This window comes from Salvelinus alpinus, chromosome 34 (genome assembly GCF_045679555.1).
Source record: "Salvelinus alpinus chromosome 34, SLU_Salpinus.1, whole genome shotgun sequence".
Classification (NCBI taxonomy): Eukaryota; Metazoa; Chordata; class Actinopteri; order Salmoniformes; family Salmonidae; genus Salvelinus; species Salvelinus alpinus.
Window position 1 is genome coordinate 16,365,354 of NC_092119.1, and position 18,628 is coordinate 16,383,981.

General features: G+C 46.7%; 1 protein-coding gene across 1 annotated transcript in view; it reads left to right on the forward strand.

Annotated features, from left to right (window-relative positions):
* The window catches only part of LOC139563508 (dynein axonemal heavy chain 6-like), a 56,841-nt gene that overhangs the window by 34,885 nt on the left and 3,328 nt on the right, over positions 1-18,628 (forward strand). Inside the window, exons 43-68 of the mRNA XM_071382215.1 lie at positions 772-969; positions 1,527-1,685; positions 1,772-1,966; positions 2,145-2,326; positions 2,455-2,563; positions 2,742-2,867; positions 4,519-4,613; positions 4,843-5,002; positions 5,250-5,381; positions 5,465-5,560; positions 5,712-5,852; positions 6,154-6,369; positions 6,722-6,952; positions 8,046-8,167; positions 9,528-9,772; positions 9,966-10,405; positions 10,940-11,135; positions 11,341-11,553; positions 11,863-11,966; positions 12,186-12,342; positions 12,571-12,781; positions 13,048-13,150; positions 15,631-15,852; positions 15,988-16,191; positions 17,885-18,084; positions 18,353-18,513. Coding sequence (XP_071238316.1) covers positions 772-969; positions 1,527-1,685; positions 1,772-1,966; positions 2,145-2,326; positions 2,455-2,563; positions 2,742-2,867; positions 4,519-4,613; positions 4,843-5,002; positions 5,250-5,381; positions 5,465-5,560; positions 5,712-5,852; positions 6,154-6,369; positions 6,722-6,952; positions 8,046-8,167; positions 9,528-9,772; positions 9,966-10,405; positions 10,940-11,135; positions 11,341-11,553; positions 11,863-11,966; positions 12,186-12,342; positions 12,571-12,781; positions 13,048-13,150; positions 15,631-15,852; positions 15,988-16,191; positions 17,885-18,084; positions 18,353-18,513 — 4,618 coding nt within the window. The remainder of the gene's footprint in view (positions 1-771; positions 970-1,526; positions 1,686-1,771; positions 1,967-2,144; positions 2,327-2,454; positions 2,564-2,741; positions 2,868-4,518; positions 4,614-4,842; positions 5,003-5,249; positions 5,382-5,464; positions 5,561-5,711; positions 5,853-6,153; positions 6,370-6,721; positions 6,953-8,045; positions 8,168-9,527; positions 9,773-9,965; positions 10,406-10,939; positions 11,136-11,340; positions 11,554-11,862; positions 11,967-12,185; positions 12,343-12,570; positions 12,782-13,047; positions 13,151-15,630; positions 15,853-15,987; positions 16,192-17,884; positions 18,085-18,352; positions 18,514-18,628) is intronic.

The following is an 18,628-nucleotide window of genomic DNA, read 5'->3' on the forward strand; positions in this document are numbered from 1 at the left end:
TTAGACCTCTGATGTCACTGAGACACTTTCCCTGTATGCTCTCTTTTAGAGTGTGGACGGTAACTGTAACGATAAATTAGAAATAACTGTAAACGGACCGTTTATCATTCTGCAGTACACCTGTCAGTCAACTGATCAAGACATCCTGTGGCAGCTGTAGGCCTAGTAATAACGTGCATTCGTTGTCATAGTGACAACACAGACGATTCGGTGATTCAGGGTGTGTTCATTGTCATAGTAACAACACAGACCATTCACCGCTTCAGGTGTGTTCGTGTGTTCGTTCGTCAGGGTGTGTTCGCAAATAACACTTCAATGTACATGTAATTAATGTGGCCACCAATATGCTCACACATGCCCAGTTATTCAGGCAAGCTTACCTTGCCCTCTGCTGTCTCTTCTCTCCGAGCAGCCTAGCGCACCTACAAACAATAACGATTTAATATAACCTTTTTTTGGTTGGTCGTCAATGTTTTATCATCGGAGGGAAAGGGGGAAAAAACTCTCTCGTTAACGTTCTCCACTCTTTGTGTACTTATCGTGTACTCCTGTTCACTTGAATTAGAACTGTTTTAATTTAACAATACTATACTAACTGAAGGATAAACCATATAGCTCAATAATATGTTGTTCAGGTTCCCAATGGCTATTGCATCACTATTACACATTCATGGCTCCTTCCTGCTATTTGATTCATTGATTCATTGATTGAATGATTGATCAATTGATTGATTACTGATAATGACTGACCACTTTATTTCCTCTGTGTAGATTGGACTGGATGGCACAGGGAAGGAGGAGTGTGTGACTCTGGCCTGTCATGTGTCTGGAAGCCATCTCTACAGGCTGTCTGTCTGCCGGAACTGCAGCTACTCAGACTTCAGAGATGACCTGAAGAGGGTGTTCAGACAGGCCGGGATCCACCGTAAAAACACTGTGCTGCTCATCACTGACTCAGACATTGTCAAGGTCAGTTTAAAGTGTGAAAGACAGTAGAAAGATTAGCTAGCCTGGTCCATATCTGTTACGTTCTGTCGTTAGCTAGCCTGGTTCAGATGTGCTACTGTTAGCTAGCCTGGTTCAGATGTGCTACTGTTAGCTAGCCTGGTTCAGATGTTACGTACTATCGTTAGCTAGCCTGGTTCAGATGTTACGTACTATCGTTAGCTAGCCTGGTTCAGATGTTACGTACTATCGTTAGCTAGCCTGGTTCAGATGTTACGTACTATCGTTAGCTAGCCTGGTTCAGATGTTACGTACTATCGTTAGCTAGCCTGGTTCAGATGTTACGTACTATCGTTAGCTAGCCTGGTTCAGATGTTACGTACTATCGTTAGCTAGCCTGGTTCAGATGTTACGTACTATCGTTAGCTAGCCTGGTTCAGATGTTACGTACTATCGTTAGCTAGCCTGGTTCAGATGTTACGTACTATCGTTAGCTAGCCTGGTCCCTTGATCGGTATCGTTAGTAAAAGTAGTCCATTCTATTGATCACCTGTGACATCTTCTCTGTGTTTTGTTCAAAGGAGTCAGTCCTTGAGGATCTGAACTGCATTCTGAAATATGGTGATGTCCCTGGCCTGTTTGACAACGATGAGATTGATTCAATCACTGTGGATCTCAAGTCAACAATGGAGAGCTCTATCGGTGAAAATAGAGAGGAGATGTACTCTTATTTCATAGAGGTACAATACGGTATAATGTTCACTGTAGATTTGTTGATTTATGCCATGGTTTGAGAAGAAGCATTTGACTTCTTCTTCTTCTTTAGCAAGTTCATCAGAGACTACACATCGTCCTGGCCCTGAGCCCTGCTGGGATGCGTCTGAGACAGTACTGTTGGGCCCACCCGGCCCTGCTCTCCTGTTGTTACATAGACTGGTACAGCGAGTGGTCTAAAGACGCTCTGCTGCAGGTAGCCAACAGCACCTACATCAACTCTGACGACTTTGACTGGCTCGGACAGGTACAGTAGTTCCCCATTCACCAGAGAAAAATGAAAAGCGCTATTTGTATGTGTACTACAATTCAACTTTTATCTGCAAATGTGTACATGAAATAACCCAAAAACCAAATAAGGTTAATTGTACATATTGAATGAGGATTAGGTCCAGAATCTGGAACCCCAGTTGTCTACCTTTCAGGTCCTGCAGAACAAGGTAGCCAGAGTGTGTGTGGATATCCACTACAGCTCAACCCAGATGGCTGCTCAGTACCTGCAGGAGATGAGAAGGCCCTACTACATAGTCCCCAGTACTTTCATCGAGTACATAGACACCTTCACCAAGATGTGTCGTTCAGAGGGGTCTAAGCTCCATAATGTCAGGTAAAGGGCTGGAGGTTGATTTATTGATTGATTGATTTGTTGGTTGTGACTGTTATTTTCTTGGAAATGATGTTTGCTGAGCGGAGAGTAATATTAAATGGACTGTATATCGTCTGTTTTTCCCACAGAGATCGCTTTAGTAATGGACTCTCTATATTATCTGAGGCAACATCTCTAGTCACTGTCATGCAAGATGAGCTGCTAGCTCTGGGCCCACAGATAGAGGAGAAGTCAAAGGTAAATAAGAGGATTCAATATCAAGATAGGGTGTTCAGATTTTGAGAGAGAGAGAGAGAGACTGACTGACTGACTGATTGTGTGTGTGTGTGACTGACTGATTATGTGTGTGACTGACTGATTGTGTGTGTGACTGACTGACTGATGGTGTGTGACTGACTGGCTGTGTTTTGGACAGGAAATAGAGATATTGATGAGTAAACTGAAAGAGGATTCTCAAGCTGTGGAACAAGTCCGAGCCATCGTCAAAATGGAAGAAGACATGATGTTGCAAGAAACACGGATCGTTCATGAATATGCAGAGGTGAGGTGAACATCAATATGAATATGCAGAGGTGAGGTGAACATCAATATGAATATGCAGAGGTGAGGTGAGGTGAACATCAATATGAATATGCAGAGGTGAGGTGAACATCAATATGAATATGCAGAGGTGAGGTGAACATCAATATGAATCTGCAGAGGTGAGGTGAGGTGAACATCAATATGAATATGCAGAGGTGAGGTGAGGTGAACATCAATATGAATATGCAGAGGTGAGGTGAACATCAATATGAATATGCAGAGGTGAGGTGAACATCAATATGAATCTGCAGAGGTGAGGTGAACATCAATATGAATCTGCAGAGGTGAGGTGAGGTGAACATCAATATGAATATGCAGAGGTGAGGTGAGGTGAACATCAATATGAATATGCAGAGGTGAGGTGAACATCAATATGAATATGCAGAGGTGAGGTGAACATCAATATGAATCTGCAGAGGTGAGGTGAACATCAATATGAATCTGCAGAGGTGAGGTGAGGTGAACATCAATATGAATATGCAGAGGTGAGGTGAACATCAATATGAATCTGCAGAGGTGAGGTGAACATCAATATGAATCTGCAGAGGTGAGGTGAGGTGAACATCAATATGAATATGCAGAGGTGAGGTGAGGTGAACATCAATATGAATATGCAGAGGTGAGGTGAACATCAATATGAATCTGCAGAGGTGAGGTGAGGTGAACATCAATATGAATATGCAGAGGTGAGGTGAGGTGAACATCAATATGAATATGCAGAGGTGAGGTGAACATCAATATGAATATGCAGAGGTGAGGTGAACATCAATATGAATCTGCAGAGGTGAGGTGAACATCAATATGAATCTGCAGAGGTGAGGTGAGGTGAACATCAATATGAATATGCAGAGGTGAGGTGAACATCAATATGAATATGCAGAGGTGAGGTGAACATCAATATGAATCTGCAGAGGTGAGGTGAGGTGAACATCAATATGAATATGCAGAGGTGAGGTGAGGTGAACATCAATATGAATATGCAGAGGTGAGGTGAGGTGAACATCAATATGAATATGCAGAGGTGAGGTGAACATCAATATGAATCTGCAGAGGTGAGGTGAGGTGAACATCAATATGAATATGCAGAGGTGAGGTGAGGTGAACATCAATATGAATATGCAGAGGTGAGGTGAACATCAATATGAATATGCAGAGGTGAGGTGAGGTGAACATCAATATGAATCTGCAGAGGTGAGGTGAGGTGAACATCAATATGAATCTGCAGAGGTGAGGTGAGGTGAACATCAATATGAATATGCAGAGGTGAGGTGAGGTGAACATCAATATGAATATGCAGAGGTGAGGTGAACATCAATATGAATATGCAGAGGTGAGGTGAGGTGAACATCAATATGAATATGCAGAGGTGAGGTGAACATCAATATGAATATGCAGAGGTGAGGTGAACATCAATATGAATATGCAGAGGTGAGGTGAGGTGAACATCAATATGAATATGCAGAGGTGAGGTGAGGTGAACATCAATATGTTTTTATGAGAGTGCTACATACACCCACACTCACCCTTTGATAAATGTGTTCTCTGTTGACTGTGAGTAACATTTTGTTTATGTAAATCATTTGTTCCCATTGTGTGTTGTAAAACTGTAGGATGCCACGGCAGATTTGAATAAAGTTTTACCTCTGCTGGAGAAAGCAGTTTCAGCTTTAGATGCACTGCAAAAGAGCGACATTTCAGAAATAAGGCAAGTGAATAAAATCATGCTTAATTCTTCACCTAAGCATGCCTTTTCCTTTCATAAACACTTGGGGAGGGGTTTACAATATTGTTGTCAAATTTACCTGATCAAAACATTTTTCCAAGTAGAACTAATGTTTTGAGGCAACGAATCAATATGACACACTGTCAATATGTAATACTGAATTCATTCTGAATTGAATGTATTGATCTCCTGTTCATTATTTTTGCTCCAGAGTGTACACCAAGCCTCCAGAACTGGTCCTGACAGTGATGCATGCAGTCTGCATCCTGCTACAGCAGAAGCCTGACTGGACTACAGCTAAACAGCTGCTAGGAGACCCTGGCTTCCTCAAGAGACTGGTCAGCCTGGACAAAGACAGCCTGCCAGAGAAGGTACGGTATTTAGGCCCCAATCATACCTTGAGATGTGCTTATCTTCAAGCTTTAGATTCTCTTGTTTATTATACTTGTTTAGAACTGTCTTGTGGCCCTGTGTGGCTCCGTCGGTAGAGCATGGCGCTTGCAACCCCAAGGGTTGTGGTTTTGATTCCCGCTAGGGAAGATGCACGCTTTGGATAAAAGTGTCTGCTATATGGCATATATTATAATACTGCATGATACTATGTTTGAATTTCTGTAGGTGTTTCTGAAGTTGAGGAGGTATTCTAAGTGTCCTGACTTTAACCCTGCCAAGGTGGGCATGGTGTCTATAGCCTGTCGTTCTATCTGCTTCTGGGTGCTGGCTTTGGAGCACTACCATGCTGTCTACAAGGTACACTTTGACTGTTGTATGCCTTTAGTTCTCCAGAAGGAAATATGACCTTTTTGTTATTCATGATGTCCTATCTTCCCCAGATAATTCAGCCCAAACAGAACAAAGTCAACGTGGCTCAAGCAGCATTGGTGAAATCAGAATCTAATCTGATGAAAAAGCAGAAAAGACTATCGAAGGTAAGATATTTACTGTTTGACAACGTGTTTGATAATTAATTCACACAAATGACAAGGGCTCCAAGGTTTCTCCGTTCAGTGTATGCTTTATCAATGAATTGATTGATTGATTAATTGGTTGATGATTGATTGTTCTGTGCTGTCTGTTTAGATCGAGGAGCATCAGAAAGCTTTGGAGGACCGCTACGATGCCAGTGTGTCTGAGAGACATGAGCTGGGGAGACGTAAAGAGAGGACCACGAACAGAGTGCAGAGAGCGGCTTCACTCATATCAGCCCTGTCTAATGAAAAGGTCCTACAAACAGTTCCGATACAATAGTAAATATTGTTGAATTTCATAAAGCCAGACCGATATGGGACTTATGGATCTGATTCGATACCAGTCTTTGGGAGTCAGAATACACCGATTACGATATTTCTGCCGATACATATGTTTTTTTAGATGAAAATGTCACTGTTTTAGGTACAAATTGAACTCCAAAAGAGATGCATCCCTACAATGACACTTTGAATGCTGATTTCTTCCATGCGTGCTTTCTGTTGATTTGACCTGCCTGTTGCCCTGTGTGTCTGTGTGTATCTCTGTGTATCAGGATCGCTGGGAGAAAGCAGTGTGTGACCTGGACAACAAGCTGCAGCACATAGTGGGTGACGTCATGGTTTCCTCAGCGTTCATCACGTACTGTGGTCCTCTGACGGCCGACTACCGTAAAGCCATGGTGAAGAAGTGGCTGGACTTCTGCCACAACATGGAGATCCCTGTCTCTCCTCAGTACACCTTCACCTCAGCCATGACCGAGAAGAACCAGGTGATGTGGTCATTTAGCAGGCGTTTTTATCCGAAGCAACTTACAAAACTGTCAGCATTGACAGACGCATAAATGCACTGATCGACGTTCAGTGGTGCAAGTAATCTCTTAACATTAGTCTCATTTACTTCAGAGGTATAGCTCCGCACGATAGTGGATTCAAAGCATTCTGGGGCGATATCCGCCTCAATGGATCATAAAGCTCAATCTCATGTGAATGTTCACAGAATATTTTTTTGAAATTACAAACAACAACACACACATTTTGTTTTGGCATGTATTGCCATAATGCACCAGATTTAGCTATTTTCTCAACATTTTAATGATATCGAAAAAATCTTATCTCCCTCAGGTGAGACACTGGCAGAACACAGGCCTGCCACCAGATCAGAACTCCACAGAGAATGCTTTGATCGTGAAGAACGGTCCCCACTGGCCCCTGCTGATCGACCCCCAGGGCCAGGCCACCAGGTGGATAAGCTCTATGGAGGGGGTCAGGCTCAGGAAGATGCTGGCCTCAGACCCCAACTATATGAAGACAGTGGAGAGGGCCATTCGCATGGGGGACGCTGTCCTTATTCAGGTACTTGCTTAGGCTACCCCTTTAGTTCTTTGGGGAGCATAGCATTTTTGACACATGTCCTCCAGCGCCTCTGTGTTGATCCGTTATTCAGGTATTGCCATTTAAAATAGACACATTTGATTGATTTTATTTCTACAATATAGAATCAAAGATTGTGATTCCCAACAGTAACCAGGTTTCCATCCAACCTTTTTATCAGAGTAAAGTACATGTGAATGTAAACGGCTAATTTGTCTGTAAACATTCCACATGTCGACAAAACAAAATACGCTAGACAAGGTGGGATCTTTTTGTGTCTGTAAAAATAAGTATGCGAGAAATGGCAGTGGAAACTATTGATCTAATAACCATCATATCGAAGTATATGTGGAGTCATACGATGATATGTTTTGGTCCTCCCATACGACTCGGGAAAACATGCAGTTTATTAGGCTACAGATGAAATCGGTTATGATGAACTTCACAGGGGGGTGAAAGTTCACAGTAATGAGCTTAATGCTGCTTTCCAATAAATATAGAGGGTCTTATTCTGATCGATGCTTGGCTGCCGTTTGACAAATAAATATTTTGGCGCTCTTTTGTCCATAATAACCTCATCAAGTAGGCCCATCAAATTCAACTCTAGACCTCAAAGCAAGTTTCACTGCCTTTTTTCATTGTTGCCCTCTAATCAGGGACTGATGTAGAACTAGGACACCAGGTGGGTGCAATTAATTATCAGGTAGAACAGAAAACCAGCAGGCTTCGGACCTCGTAAGGTAATAGTTGAATACCCCTGATGTAGGCTATACCCACACTGTATCTGCGAGCTGTTGGCTAGAGCGCGCGTGCCAACACAGGAGTGAGCACATTCATTATATAACGCAACAGTTTTAGTGACAAAACCATCAGTAGAGTTGAAAATGCGATGGACTTGGGTATTTAATGACAAAAGGTATTTTTATGTACTCTACGTCATCACGCACAGCCTTTTATCCACAAGAAGTCAATTTGATGGAAACATCTCTGGTGGGAAATGAAATTGATGTACTAAATGAGATCAAGATTATTAGTCCTTATCGATCCTTCCCTTTGACCATTCTTCTTTTTTCAGGATGTTCTTGAGAACATAGATCCCTGTCTTCAGCCAATCCTGATCAAGAACCTTACAATACGTGAGGGTCAATCATTCATCAAAATTGGAGACACTGAAATTGAGTACAATCCCAACTTTAGGTATATTTACTCATTCAATTGAGCCCTTATTTTCATCAAATTACCCTTCATTAAAAAATATAAATGTTCATATTTGAAGCAATATGAATAGTTCTTATAAATTGTCACAAGTCCTCTCCTCCTCCTCTCCTCCTCATCTCCTGCCTTCTCCTCCTCCTCTACCCTCTCCTCTCCTGCCTTCTCCTCCTCCTCTCCTCCTCATCTCCTGCCCTCTCCTCCTCATCTCCTGCCCTCTCCTCCTCCTCTCCCCTCTCATCTCCTCATCATCTCCTGCCTTCTCCTCCTCCTCTCCCCTCTCCTCTCCTCCTCATCTCCTGCCTTCTCCTCCTCTTCTCCCCTCCTCCTCATCTCCTGCCTTCTCCCCCTCTCCTCTCCTCCTCATCTCCTGCCTTCTCCTCCTCCTCTCCCCTCTCCTCTCCTCCTCATCTCCTGCCTTCTCCTCCTCATCTCCTGCCTTCTCCTCCTCCTCTCCCCTCTCCTCATCTCCTGCCCTCTCCTCCTCCTCTCCCCTCCCCTCTCCTCCTCATCTCCTGCCCTCTCCTCCTCCTCTCCCCTCTCCTCCTCATCTCCTGCCCTCTCCTCCTCCTCTCCCCTCTCATCTCCTCCTCATCTCCTGCCTTCTCCTCCTCCTCTCCCCTCTCCTCTCCTCCTCATCTCCTGCCTTCTCCTCCTCCTCTCCCCTCCTCCTCATCACCTGCCTTCTCCTCCTCCTCTCCTCCTCATCTCCTGCCTTCTCCTCCTCCTCTCCCCTCTCCTCCTCATCTCCTGCCTTCTCCTCCTCCTCTCCCCTCTCCTCTCCTCCTCATCTCCTGCCTTCTCCTCCTCCTCTCCTCCTCTCCTGCCTTCTCCTCCTCCTCTCCCCTCTCCTCTCCTCCTCATCTCCTGCCTTCTCCTCCTCTCCCCTCTCCTCTCCTCCTCATCTCCTGCCTTCTCCTCCTCCTCTCCCCTCTCCTCCTCTCCTCATCTCCTGCCTTCTCCTCCTCCTCTCCCCTCTCCTCTCCTCCTCATCTCCTGCCTTCTCCTCCTCTCCCCTCTCCTCTCCTCCTCATCTCCTGCCTTCTCCTCCTCCTCTCCCCTCTCCTCTCCTCCTCATCTCCTGCCTTCTCCTCCTCCTCTCCCCTCTCCTCTCCTGCCTTCTCCTCCTCCTCTCCCCTCTCATCTCCTCCTCATCTCCTGCCTTCTCCTCCTCCTCTCCCCTCTCCTCTCCTCCTCATCTCCTGCCTTCTCCTCCTCCTCTCCCCTCTCCTCTCCTCCTCATCTCCTGCCTTCTCCTCCTCCTCCTCTCCCCTCTCCTCTCCTCCTCATCTCCTGCCTTCTCCTCCTCCTCCTCCTCTCCCCTCTCCTCTCTTTCTCACCGAAGGCTCTACCTGGCCACCTGTCTGCCCAATCCCCACTTCCTCCCGGCAGTGTGTGTCCTGGTGAAGCTGATCAACTTCTCGGTAGAGTACGAGTGTCTGCAGGAGCAGCTGCTGTCCAGCGCGGTGTCTCTGTATCAGCCGGAGCTAGAGCTGCACCACAACCAGCTCCTCCACACTATTACTGCTGACCTGTTCAGCCTTCACGAGCTGGAGAACAGGTCCCTGCTGCTGCTGCAGGACACCCAGGGTGAGGGAGGGAGGTGGACGGGTGGATGGATTTTGTGCCGTTCCACCTGTCCCTAAATGTAACGTAAAAATCTTCTAGCACTCTTTCACTATTGTTTTTACTAAGAGGATAGAGAAAAGATAGAGATGAGTACATTGTCTCCCTTCACCTAAAATGTGACATATTAAAACACTAATACTTTGTCTTGCTTCAGGACACATATTGGACGACCAGGACCTCGTTGATAACCTGAAAAAGTCCAAGGTCACCTCCAATGAGATCTCCGTGCGAGTTGAGACGGCTAAGGACAAGGAAAAGGAGATCGACGAGGTCCGCAAGAAGTACCTCCCTATCGCTAACCGTGGTGCAGACCTGTATTTTGTCCTGGCCGACCTCACCCAGATCAACTACATGTACCAGTTCTCCCTGGACTGGTTCAATGACATGTATGTGAAAGCTTTGCAGGTGGCTACGGAAGGCCAGGAGTGGCCCACCCTGGACGTGTCCATGCCTGTGACGGGCACCCTGCGCCCGGCTGGAGCTAAAAGCCTGAGGAGGGCTGTGGTGGTGCCTGGAACATGTGCTCCCAACATGGGGGACTTTAACCTTCGTCTCCTCAAGATGATGAACGCCATCACTGAGAGTATATACAAGGTAACAGCATTGATGATGATGACCGCCATCACTGAGAGTATATACAAGGTAACAGTATTGATAATGAGAGTAACAATCATGGACAGGTAACATGCTATTTTCTTTTGGGTTTTACGCATCTTAAGTGGAGCGGGATTGAGTTTTTCTATTTAGTTTTCTGGCAAGCATCCACCCAGCCAGTGAATTAACAGGTTTATAGGACAAGAACATATACCACTTTTGAAAATATTTGTTGTAAAATCTATCACTGGTGTTTGTTCGTTCTAAAAACTGTGTGAAAATGGAACTTGGAAGTTTTCAAATGCGAGACTAGTGAAATACTCAATATTATGTAGTCTTTCTGCTGTGGATCTCCTCTCCTTAATGTCTCCCCCCCACTCTCCCTCTCCCTCTCTCTCTCTCTCCCCCACTTTCTCTCTTTCTATCTCTCTCCCCCTCCTTACTCTCTCTCTCCCCCACTCTCTCTCTCCCCCACTCTCTCTTTCTATCTCTCTCTCCCCTTCCTTACTCTCTCTCTCCCCCTTCCCCCTCCAGGAAGTGTCCCTGGCCCTGTTTGTGGACCACCAGGTGGTTTTCTCCTTCCTGATGTGTTGTAACATCATGAAGACCAACAAGCACAACATGATAGTGGGCAGCACTGAGTTCCTGCCTGCTGAAGAGTGGAAGATATTTCTACACTCTGCTGTGCTGGCCAGCATGATGGACTCAAAGAGAGCCGAGCAGGAGGAAGGTAAAAAATACCTGCTGTGTCAGGCATCTGTCAGTAACATGAGGCCGCATATTGAATCAGAGATTGTCTTTAAAAGGCGCCAAACTGTCTTTCAATTGGAAAATAAGTAGACCATGAATGAGTGAGCATTTGAGTAATTAAGGGGGGTGGGGGGGGTGACCACAGTAAAATTGCTGAGTGCATCTGTGTGTGATTGTCTCACTAGGGGAGGTCCTGGGCGAGCGTCCGGACCACCCGTGGCTGACAGACAGCATGTGGGCACAGTGCCAGTACCTGTGTGCCCACCTGCCCTGCTTCGCCACCCTCTACAAGTCCATCCAGACCAACCGTGTGCAGTGGGAACTGTTCCAGCAGGCTAGGAACCTCTATGAGTTCCTCAGTGAGCCCTACGCTGGACACGCTGGTTCTGGTACTGAAGGTCGGTGTTGCTGGAACGTGAAGCTTCCCTGGTGAACATTGGGTTGCTTGACTTATTCCTTGAAGCTCTTGTGCAGAAAAGAGCCTCGACTATGGCATCTCCAGTGAACCTTGCTCTGGGAAGTTTTCTGTCCTGTGTTCCCTGATGCACGTTGTGTTTGAATTCACCACAGAGCTCGTTCCCCCTCACCGATAGAATTTCATTCTAGCATGTTCCCCGTCACCAATAGAATCTCATTCTAGCTCACCTCCTGTGTCATGAATGTGTGTGTGTGACATCATGATGTGGATTGTCTGTCTATCTGTCCAGGAGAGTCATCCCAGTCAGCAGCAGCCTCGAAGGACAGGCATCTCACCAAGTGTGTCCACATCTTCCCCTGGGAGAGCCTCTCAGGCTTCCAGAAGATCATCTTGGTGTGTGTGTGTGTGTGTGTGTGTGTGTGTGTGTGTGTGTGTGTGTGTGTGTGTGTGTGTGTGTGTGTGTGTGTGTGTGTGTGTGTGTGTGTGTGTGTGTGTGTGTGTGTGTGTGTGTGTGTGTGTGTGTGTGTGTGTGTGGGTTACAGCTTTGTGAAAACTCAAAACATTCTCCTTGATAAACATGATGAACTCTGTTGAGGCTGTCCTATCTCCCAGGTGAAGATCCTGAGGCCTGAGTGTCTGAACACGGCAGTGAAAGCCTTTGTCATAGAGAAGATGGGTTCTAAGTACCTGGAGGTTGGAAAGATCTCCCTGAGAGAGGTGTATGAGCGCTGCTCTGCCAACGTGCCCATCGTATTCCTCCTCTCCCCTGGTAAGACTGCTGCTACTCTTGTGTACTAGACATCCTCCCTAAACTGGTGTGTAATAACCTTGGTGTTAGGCTGCTCCTTGCACCCTCTTTCTCACTAGTAGGATTTGGGACGGACACTGGCACACTCAAAGCTTCTTTTACACCTTTGAAATTCCTGGACAATATGGTGTAGTGTACCAGCAGCTTTAGGTCATGTCTGATGTCCTTATTGTTCCCCTGTCTGTTCAGGCATGGACCCAGCCTCCCTCCTGGTGCGTCTGGCCCAGGAGCTGAGGGGTAGCAGCCTGCACCTGGACATGGTGTCTCTGGGTCAGGGCCAGGGCCCCAGGGCAGAGGAGCTCATTTACAAGGCCCAGGTCCTCAAGGGCCGCTGGGTCTTCCTGCAGAACTGCCACCTGGCCGCCTCCTTCATGCCCAGACTGCAGACTGTCGTCAACTCGTGAGTGGACAACAGCACCTATCGGTGCACTGTTTTGAGCTTTTATTTTGCATGTTTTTATGTCTTAATATAGTCTTTATGCTGATGGGTAATGTCATGTGAGACAATATGATGTAGTATACGTTGGTTTGAAACCACGTTGAAGCACAGAGGGTCCTGTGAGATGCCTTTAGGTGTGGTCCTGTTACGTGCTTCTACCCAACAGGACCCAGCTGTAGACAGATGTCTCTCTACAGACCTGAGTATTTTTCATCCCTTCTGCTCAGGTTGAAGTGGAAAGGCTCAGACCTGGACCCTCACTTCCGTCTGTGGCTGTCCTCTAAACCAGACCCAGTGTTCCCTGCCTCCATCCTGCAGAGAGCCATTAAGGTCAGCCAGGCCTTCATTACCACAGCTTCCCATTAGAGGGCCATACACCTATAGAAGTATAATTAGGGAGTTTGTTTCTATGGTGTACCCATGAGTGAACCAGTCAAATTGCCATCGTCTGAGGGGCTTTGTCTCTTCTAGACATTCTTTTGCACACCCCTCAGATACACAGAACACAACGATGTCTGTTGTTGTTACAAATTCATTTCCAATGATTCTGTTCCTTTAGATAGCGGTAGAGCCTCAGTTACTAATACGGTAATTCCACTTCCTGTCCTGTAGATAGCGGTAGAGCCTCAGTTACTAATTGTCACGATCTTGGAAATGAGCAGACCAAGGCGCAGCGTGAATTGAGTTCCACATCTTTAATTACAAAGTGAAACTAGAAACAAAATAACAAAACTTATAAAGACCGTGACGACGTAGTGCTCAAACACACTAACACAAACAATATCCCACAAATGCAGGTGGGGAAAAAGCCTACCTAAATATGATCCCCAATTAGAGGCAACGATTACCAGCTGCCTCTAATTGGGAACCACACAAACCACCAACCTAGAAATCTATAAACTAGATAACCCCCACAGTCACGCTCTGACCTAAACACAATAGAGAACCGAGGGCTCTCTATGGTCAGGGTGTGACAGTACCCCCTCCCCCCCAAAGGTGCGGACTCCGGCCGCAAAACCCGAAACCAAATGGGGAGGGTAGGGGGGTGACTAGTGTCGGTGGCGGCTCCAGTGCGGGTCTTTGCCCCCGCCCAGACCACGGGTCCGGCCATGGACCCGGGTAGAACGCCGTGCCTGGACTGGGCATCGGCGCAGAGGGAGACCCCGGCCATGGAGCTAGGTTGGACGCCGCACCCGGACTGGGCACTGGCGCCGAGGAAGGCTCCGGCCATGGAGCTGAGTTGGCCGCCGTGCCTGGACTGAGCATCGGCGCAGAGGAAGGCTCCTGCCATGGAGCGGGACTGGACGCCGTGCCTGGACTGGGCACCGGCGCCGAAGGAGGCTCCGGCCATGGAACAGGACTGGACGCCTTGCCTGGGAGCTCCGGACCGTTGACCGTCGCCGGGAGGTCCCGGACCGTGGACCGTCGCCGGGAGGTTCCTGACCGTGGACCGTCGCCGGGAGGTTCCTGACCGTGGACCGTCGCCGGGAGGTTCCGGACCGTGGACCGTCGCCGGGAGGTTCCTGACCGTGGACCGTCGCCGGGAGGTTCCGGACCGTGGACCGTCGCCGGGAGGTTCCGGACCGTGGACCGTCGCCGGGAGGTTCCGGACGGTGGACCGCCGCCGGGAGGTTCCGGACCGTGAACCGTCGCTGGAAGCTCTGCACTGGGAACCGTCGCCGGAAGCTCTGGACTGGGAATGCGCACTGGAGGTCTAGTGCGTGGAGAGGGTACAGGTGGCAACGGACTGGTTACACGCACTTCAGGGAGAGTGTGGGGAGCGGGCACAGGACGTACCGGACTGGGGACACGCACTAGAGGCCTGATGCGTGGATCCGGCACAGGTGGCACCGGACTGGTGACACGCACTTCAGGGCGAGTGCGGGAAGCTGACACAGGACGTACCGGACTGGGAAGGCGCACTGGAGGCCAGATGCGTGAAACCGGTGCAGATGGCACCGGACTGGTGTCACGCTCTTCAGCACGCCTGTATGGCAGCATTCTCATCGCTACCACCTCTCTCCGGAATCTTTCATCAAATTCTTCCTCCGACTCCCAAACAGGCTCTGGCACTCTCCGCTGCTCGACCGCCAGCTCCATGTGCCCCACCCAAAAGAATCTTGGGGTTTCTGTGGCCGTGGTCCCCGGTCTCATTGCTGTCCATCCTTGCTCCTTGGCGACTCCTGCCAAGGAAGGGTCTCGTGTCCTCTCATGTCCTCCCAAGTCCAAAACTTCTGTCCCTCATTTTCATGCTGCTTGGTCCTTTGTTGGTGGGGTATTCTGTCACGATCTTGGAAATGAGCGGACCAAGGCGCAGCGTGAATTGAGTTCCACATCTTTAATTACAAAGTGAAACTAGAAACAAAATAACAAAACTTACAAAGACCGTGACGATGTAGTGCTCAAACACACTAACACAAACAATATCCCACAAATGCAGGTGGAGAAAAAGCCTACCTAAATATGATCCCCAATTAGAGGCAATGATTACCAGCTACCTCTAATTGGGAACCACACAAACCACCGACCTAGAAATCTATAAACTAGATAACCCCCCCAGTCACGCTCTGACCTAAACACCATAGAGAACCGAGGGCTCTCTATGGTCAGGGCGTGACACTAATACAGTAATTCCACTTCCTGTCCTGTAGATACCGGTAGAGCCTCAGTTACTAATACAGTAATTCCACTTCCTGTCCTATAGATAGAGGTAGAGCCTCAGTTACTAATACAGTAATTCCACTTCCTGTCCTGTAGATAGAGGTAGAGCCTCAGTTACTAATACAGTAATTCAACTTCCTGTCCCGTAGATAGCTGTGGAGCCTCCTCGGGGTCTGAAGGAGAAGCTCCTCCACACCTTCAGTCCCAGTGGAGAGGTGACCGAGAGGAGCTTCTGTAAAACGGACTGCAGCCCAGCCTGGAAGACTTTGCTCTTCAGCCTCTGCTTCTTCAACGCCATCGTGCAGGAGAGAAAGAAGTACGGCCCTCTGGGGTGGAACATACCCTACACCTTTACATCTTCTGACCTGGAGGTACATTATGATGTAACACATACTGTTTCCAACTCAACAGAGCTTCTCAGTTTACAAGACAATGACACAGATCCATCTAGATTGAGAGAGAGCATCGTCATTGTCTCTTGTCTTGGCTCTGTCTGTGTGTCTTAGGTGTCCATGCTGAACCAGGAGAGTCTCCTGCGGGCTGCGGAAGGTTCCGAGCTGCCATGGGCGGCCCTACGCTACCTGACAGGTGAGGTGATCTACGGAGGGCGTGTCACCGACCCCTGGGACCGCCGCTGCCTGCTTTCCATTCTCCAGCGCTGCTATACCCCCTCGGTCCTGCAGGACGGACACAGCTTCTGTCAGGCTCAGGTAGGAGTCAGACACACCCCTCCACTTAACACTGGCATCACAAATCACAGTCACAGGATCCATGTCAACATACTGATAAAAGAATGAATAAGGTAATTGTGATGTCATATGGTTGTTTACCTACTTTACATCCGTCTGCTACATAACAAAAATGTCATTAAAAAAAACAAAGTATTCACTGATTTAAACACAATTTTGTTGTAGAACTTTTCAGAAATTAATAAAAAATGTAAATCTGAAATGTCTTTAGTCAATAAGTATTCAACCCCTTTGTAATGGCAAGCGTAAAATAGTTCAGGAGTAAAAATTTACTTTTAAAAATAAGTTGCATGAACTCATTCCGTGTTCAATAATAGTTGTAATATGATTTTTGAATAACTACCCCATCTCTGTACCTCACACATACCTCAATCGAGTAGTACATTTCATGCACAGATTCAACCACAAAGACCAGGGAGGTTTTTCAATGCCTCGCAAAGAAGGGCACCGATTGGCAGATGGGTAAAAAAAAAAGAAAAGCAGACGGAGTATCCCTTTGAGCATGGTGAAGTTACTAATTAGGCTTTGGATGGTGTATCAATACACCCAGTCGTTACAAAGATACAGGCGTCCTTCCTAACTCAGTTGCCGGAGAGGAAGGAAACTGCTCAGGGATTTCACCATGAGGCCAAAGGTGATTTTAAAATACTTACAGAGTTTAATGGTTGTGATATGAGAAGACTGAGGATGGATCAACATTGTAGTTACTCTACAATACTAACTTAAATGACAGAGTAAAAAGAAGGAAGCCTGTACAGGGATAAAATATTCTAAAACATGCATCCTTTTTGCAACAAGACACTTAAGTAAAACTGCAAAAAAGGTGGCAAAGAATGAACTTTTGTGCTGAATACAAAGCGTTATGTTTGGGGCAAACACAACACATCACTGAGTACCACTCCTCATATTTTCAAGCACGGTGGTGGCTGCATCACGTTATGGGTATGCTTGTCATTGGCAAGGACTAGGGAGTTTTCTTATATGTAAACGGAATACAGCTATAAGCACAGGCAAAATCCTAAAGGAAAACCTGGTTCATTCTGCTTTCCAACAGACACTGGGAGACAAATTCACCTTTCAGGAGGACAATAACCTGACACACAAGGCCAAATCTACACTGGTTGCTTGCCAAGACGACATTGAATGTTGCCGAGTGGCCTAGTTACAGTTTAGACCTAAATCGTATTGAAAATCTATGGCAAGACTTGAAAATAGCTGTCTAGCAATGATCAACAATCAACTTGACAGAGCCTGAAGAATTTTAAAAAGAATAATGGGCAAATATTGTACAATTCAGGTGTGGAAAGTTATTAGAGTCTTACCCAGAAAGACTCACAGCTGTAATCACTGCCAAAGGTGCTTTCATTTTCAATACATTTGCAAACATTTCTAAAAACATGTTTTCACTTTGTCATTATGGGGGTAATGTGTGTAGATGGGTGAGTAAAAAACATAGTTAATCCATTTTGAATTCAGGCTGTAACACAACAAAAAATGGAATAAGTGAAGGGGTATGAATACTTTTTGAAGGCACTGTATATTACATAATGAAATATAACAGACAATACTTAAGCATAATCCTAAAGCAAAATTGTATGTTTCTGTTATTCGCTCTGTCTTCATTGAGAGCATTATATTGTATTTCTCTTGGCAGGGCTACCCTCCCTTCCCTAAAGACGCCAGCTGGCCCCAGTGTAGAGCCTACATAGAGAACATGCCAGACAAGGACCTGGCGGAGGTGTTTGGCATCGACAGCAGTGCAGAGACGGTGATACTGCAGAACCAGACCCAGCAGCTGCTGCACACTATCGTCAACCTGCAGCCCAGGCTCTCTGATAGCAGCCTGCTGGTCAGGTGGGTCACCCAGGGGAAATATAACCCACCAATAGATGTATTACTTATATCCTTTTGGCAATACTGAGCCAAGCGAAGCTGTACAGAGCTGGCATGGTTAAGCATCCACTACAGTGTGCTGGAAAGGACAAGGTGAAAATACAATATCCAAGGCAGCACAATATGGTTCAGTTCGGCACGTGAATTCGAAAAACGGCTGTGTTATGTAGTGTAATAAAAAAAATAAAAAATGAAATGTTGTATTCTTCTGTTTGTTTGTGTGGAGCAGAGACAGACAATGCCAAGATAGCGTAGTTCTGAGGATGGCCATGAACATCCTGAAGAAACTACCAGAGACAGTGGAGGTTGATCGTGTCACAGAGAAAACACTGTTCCTCAGAGACATCATCGCCAAAGTCAACTTTGCGGAATCATCTTCCTCTGACCAGGGTAACTTACATACTCAACCCTTTACACTTGTTGGGATTGGCCTATATGGATAGGGCTTACAGAAGAAACATGAAATGCATAAACATGGTAACAATTGAAAGGGAACAGTGGATAT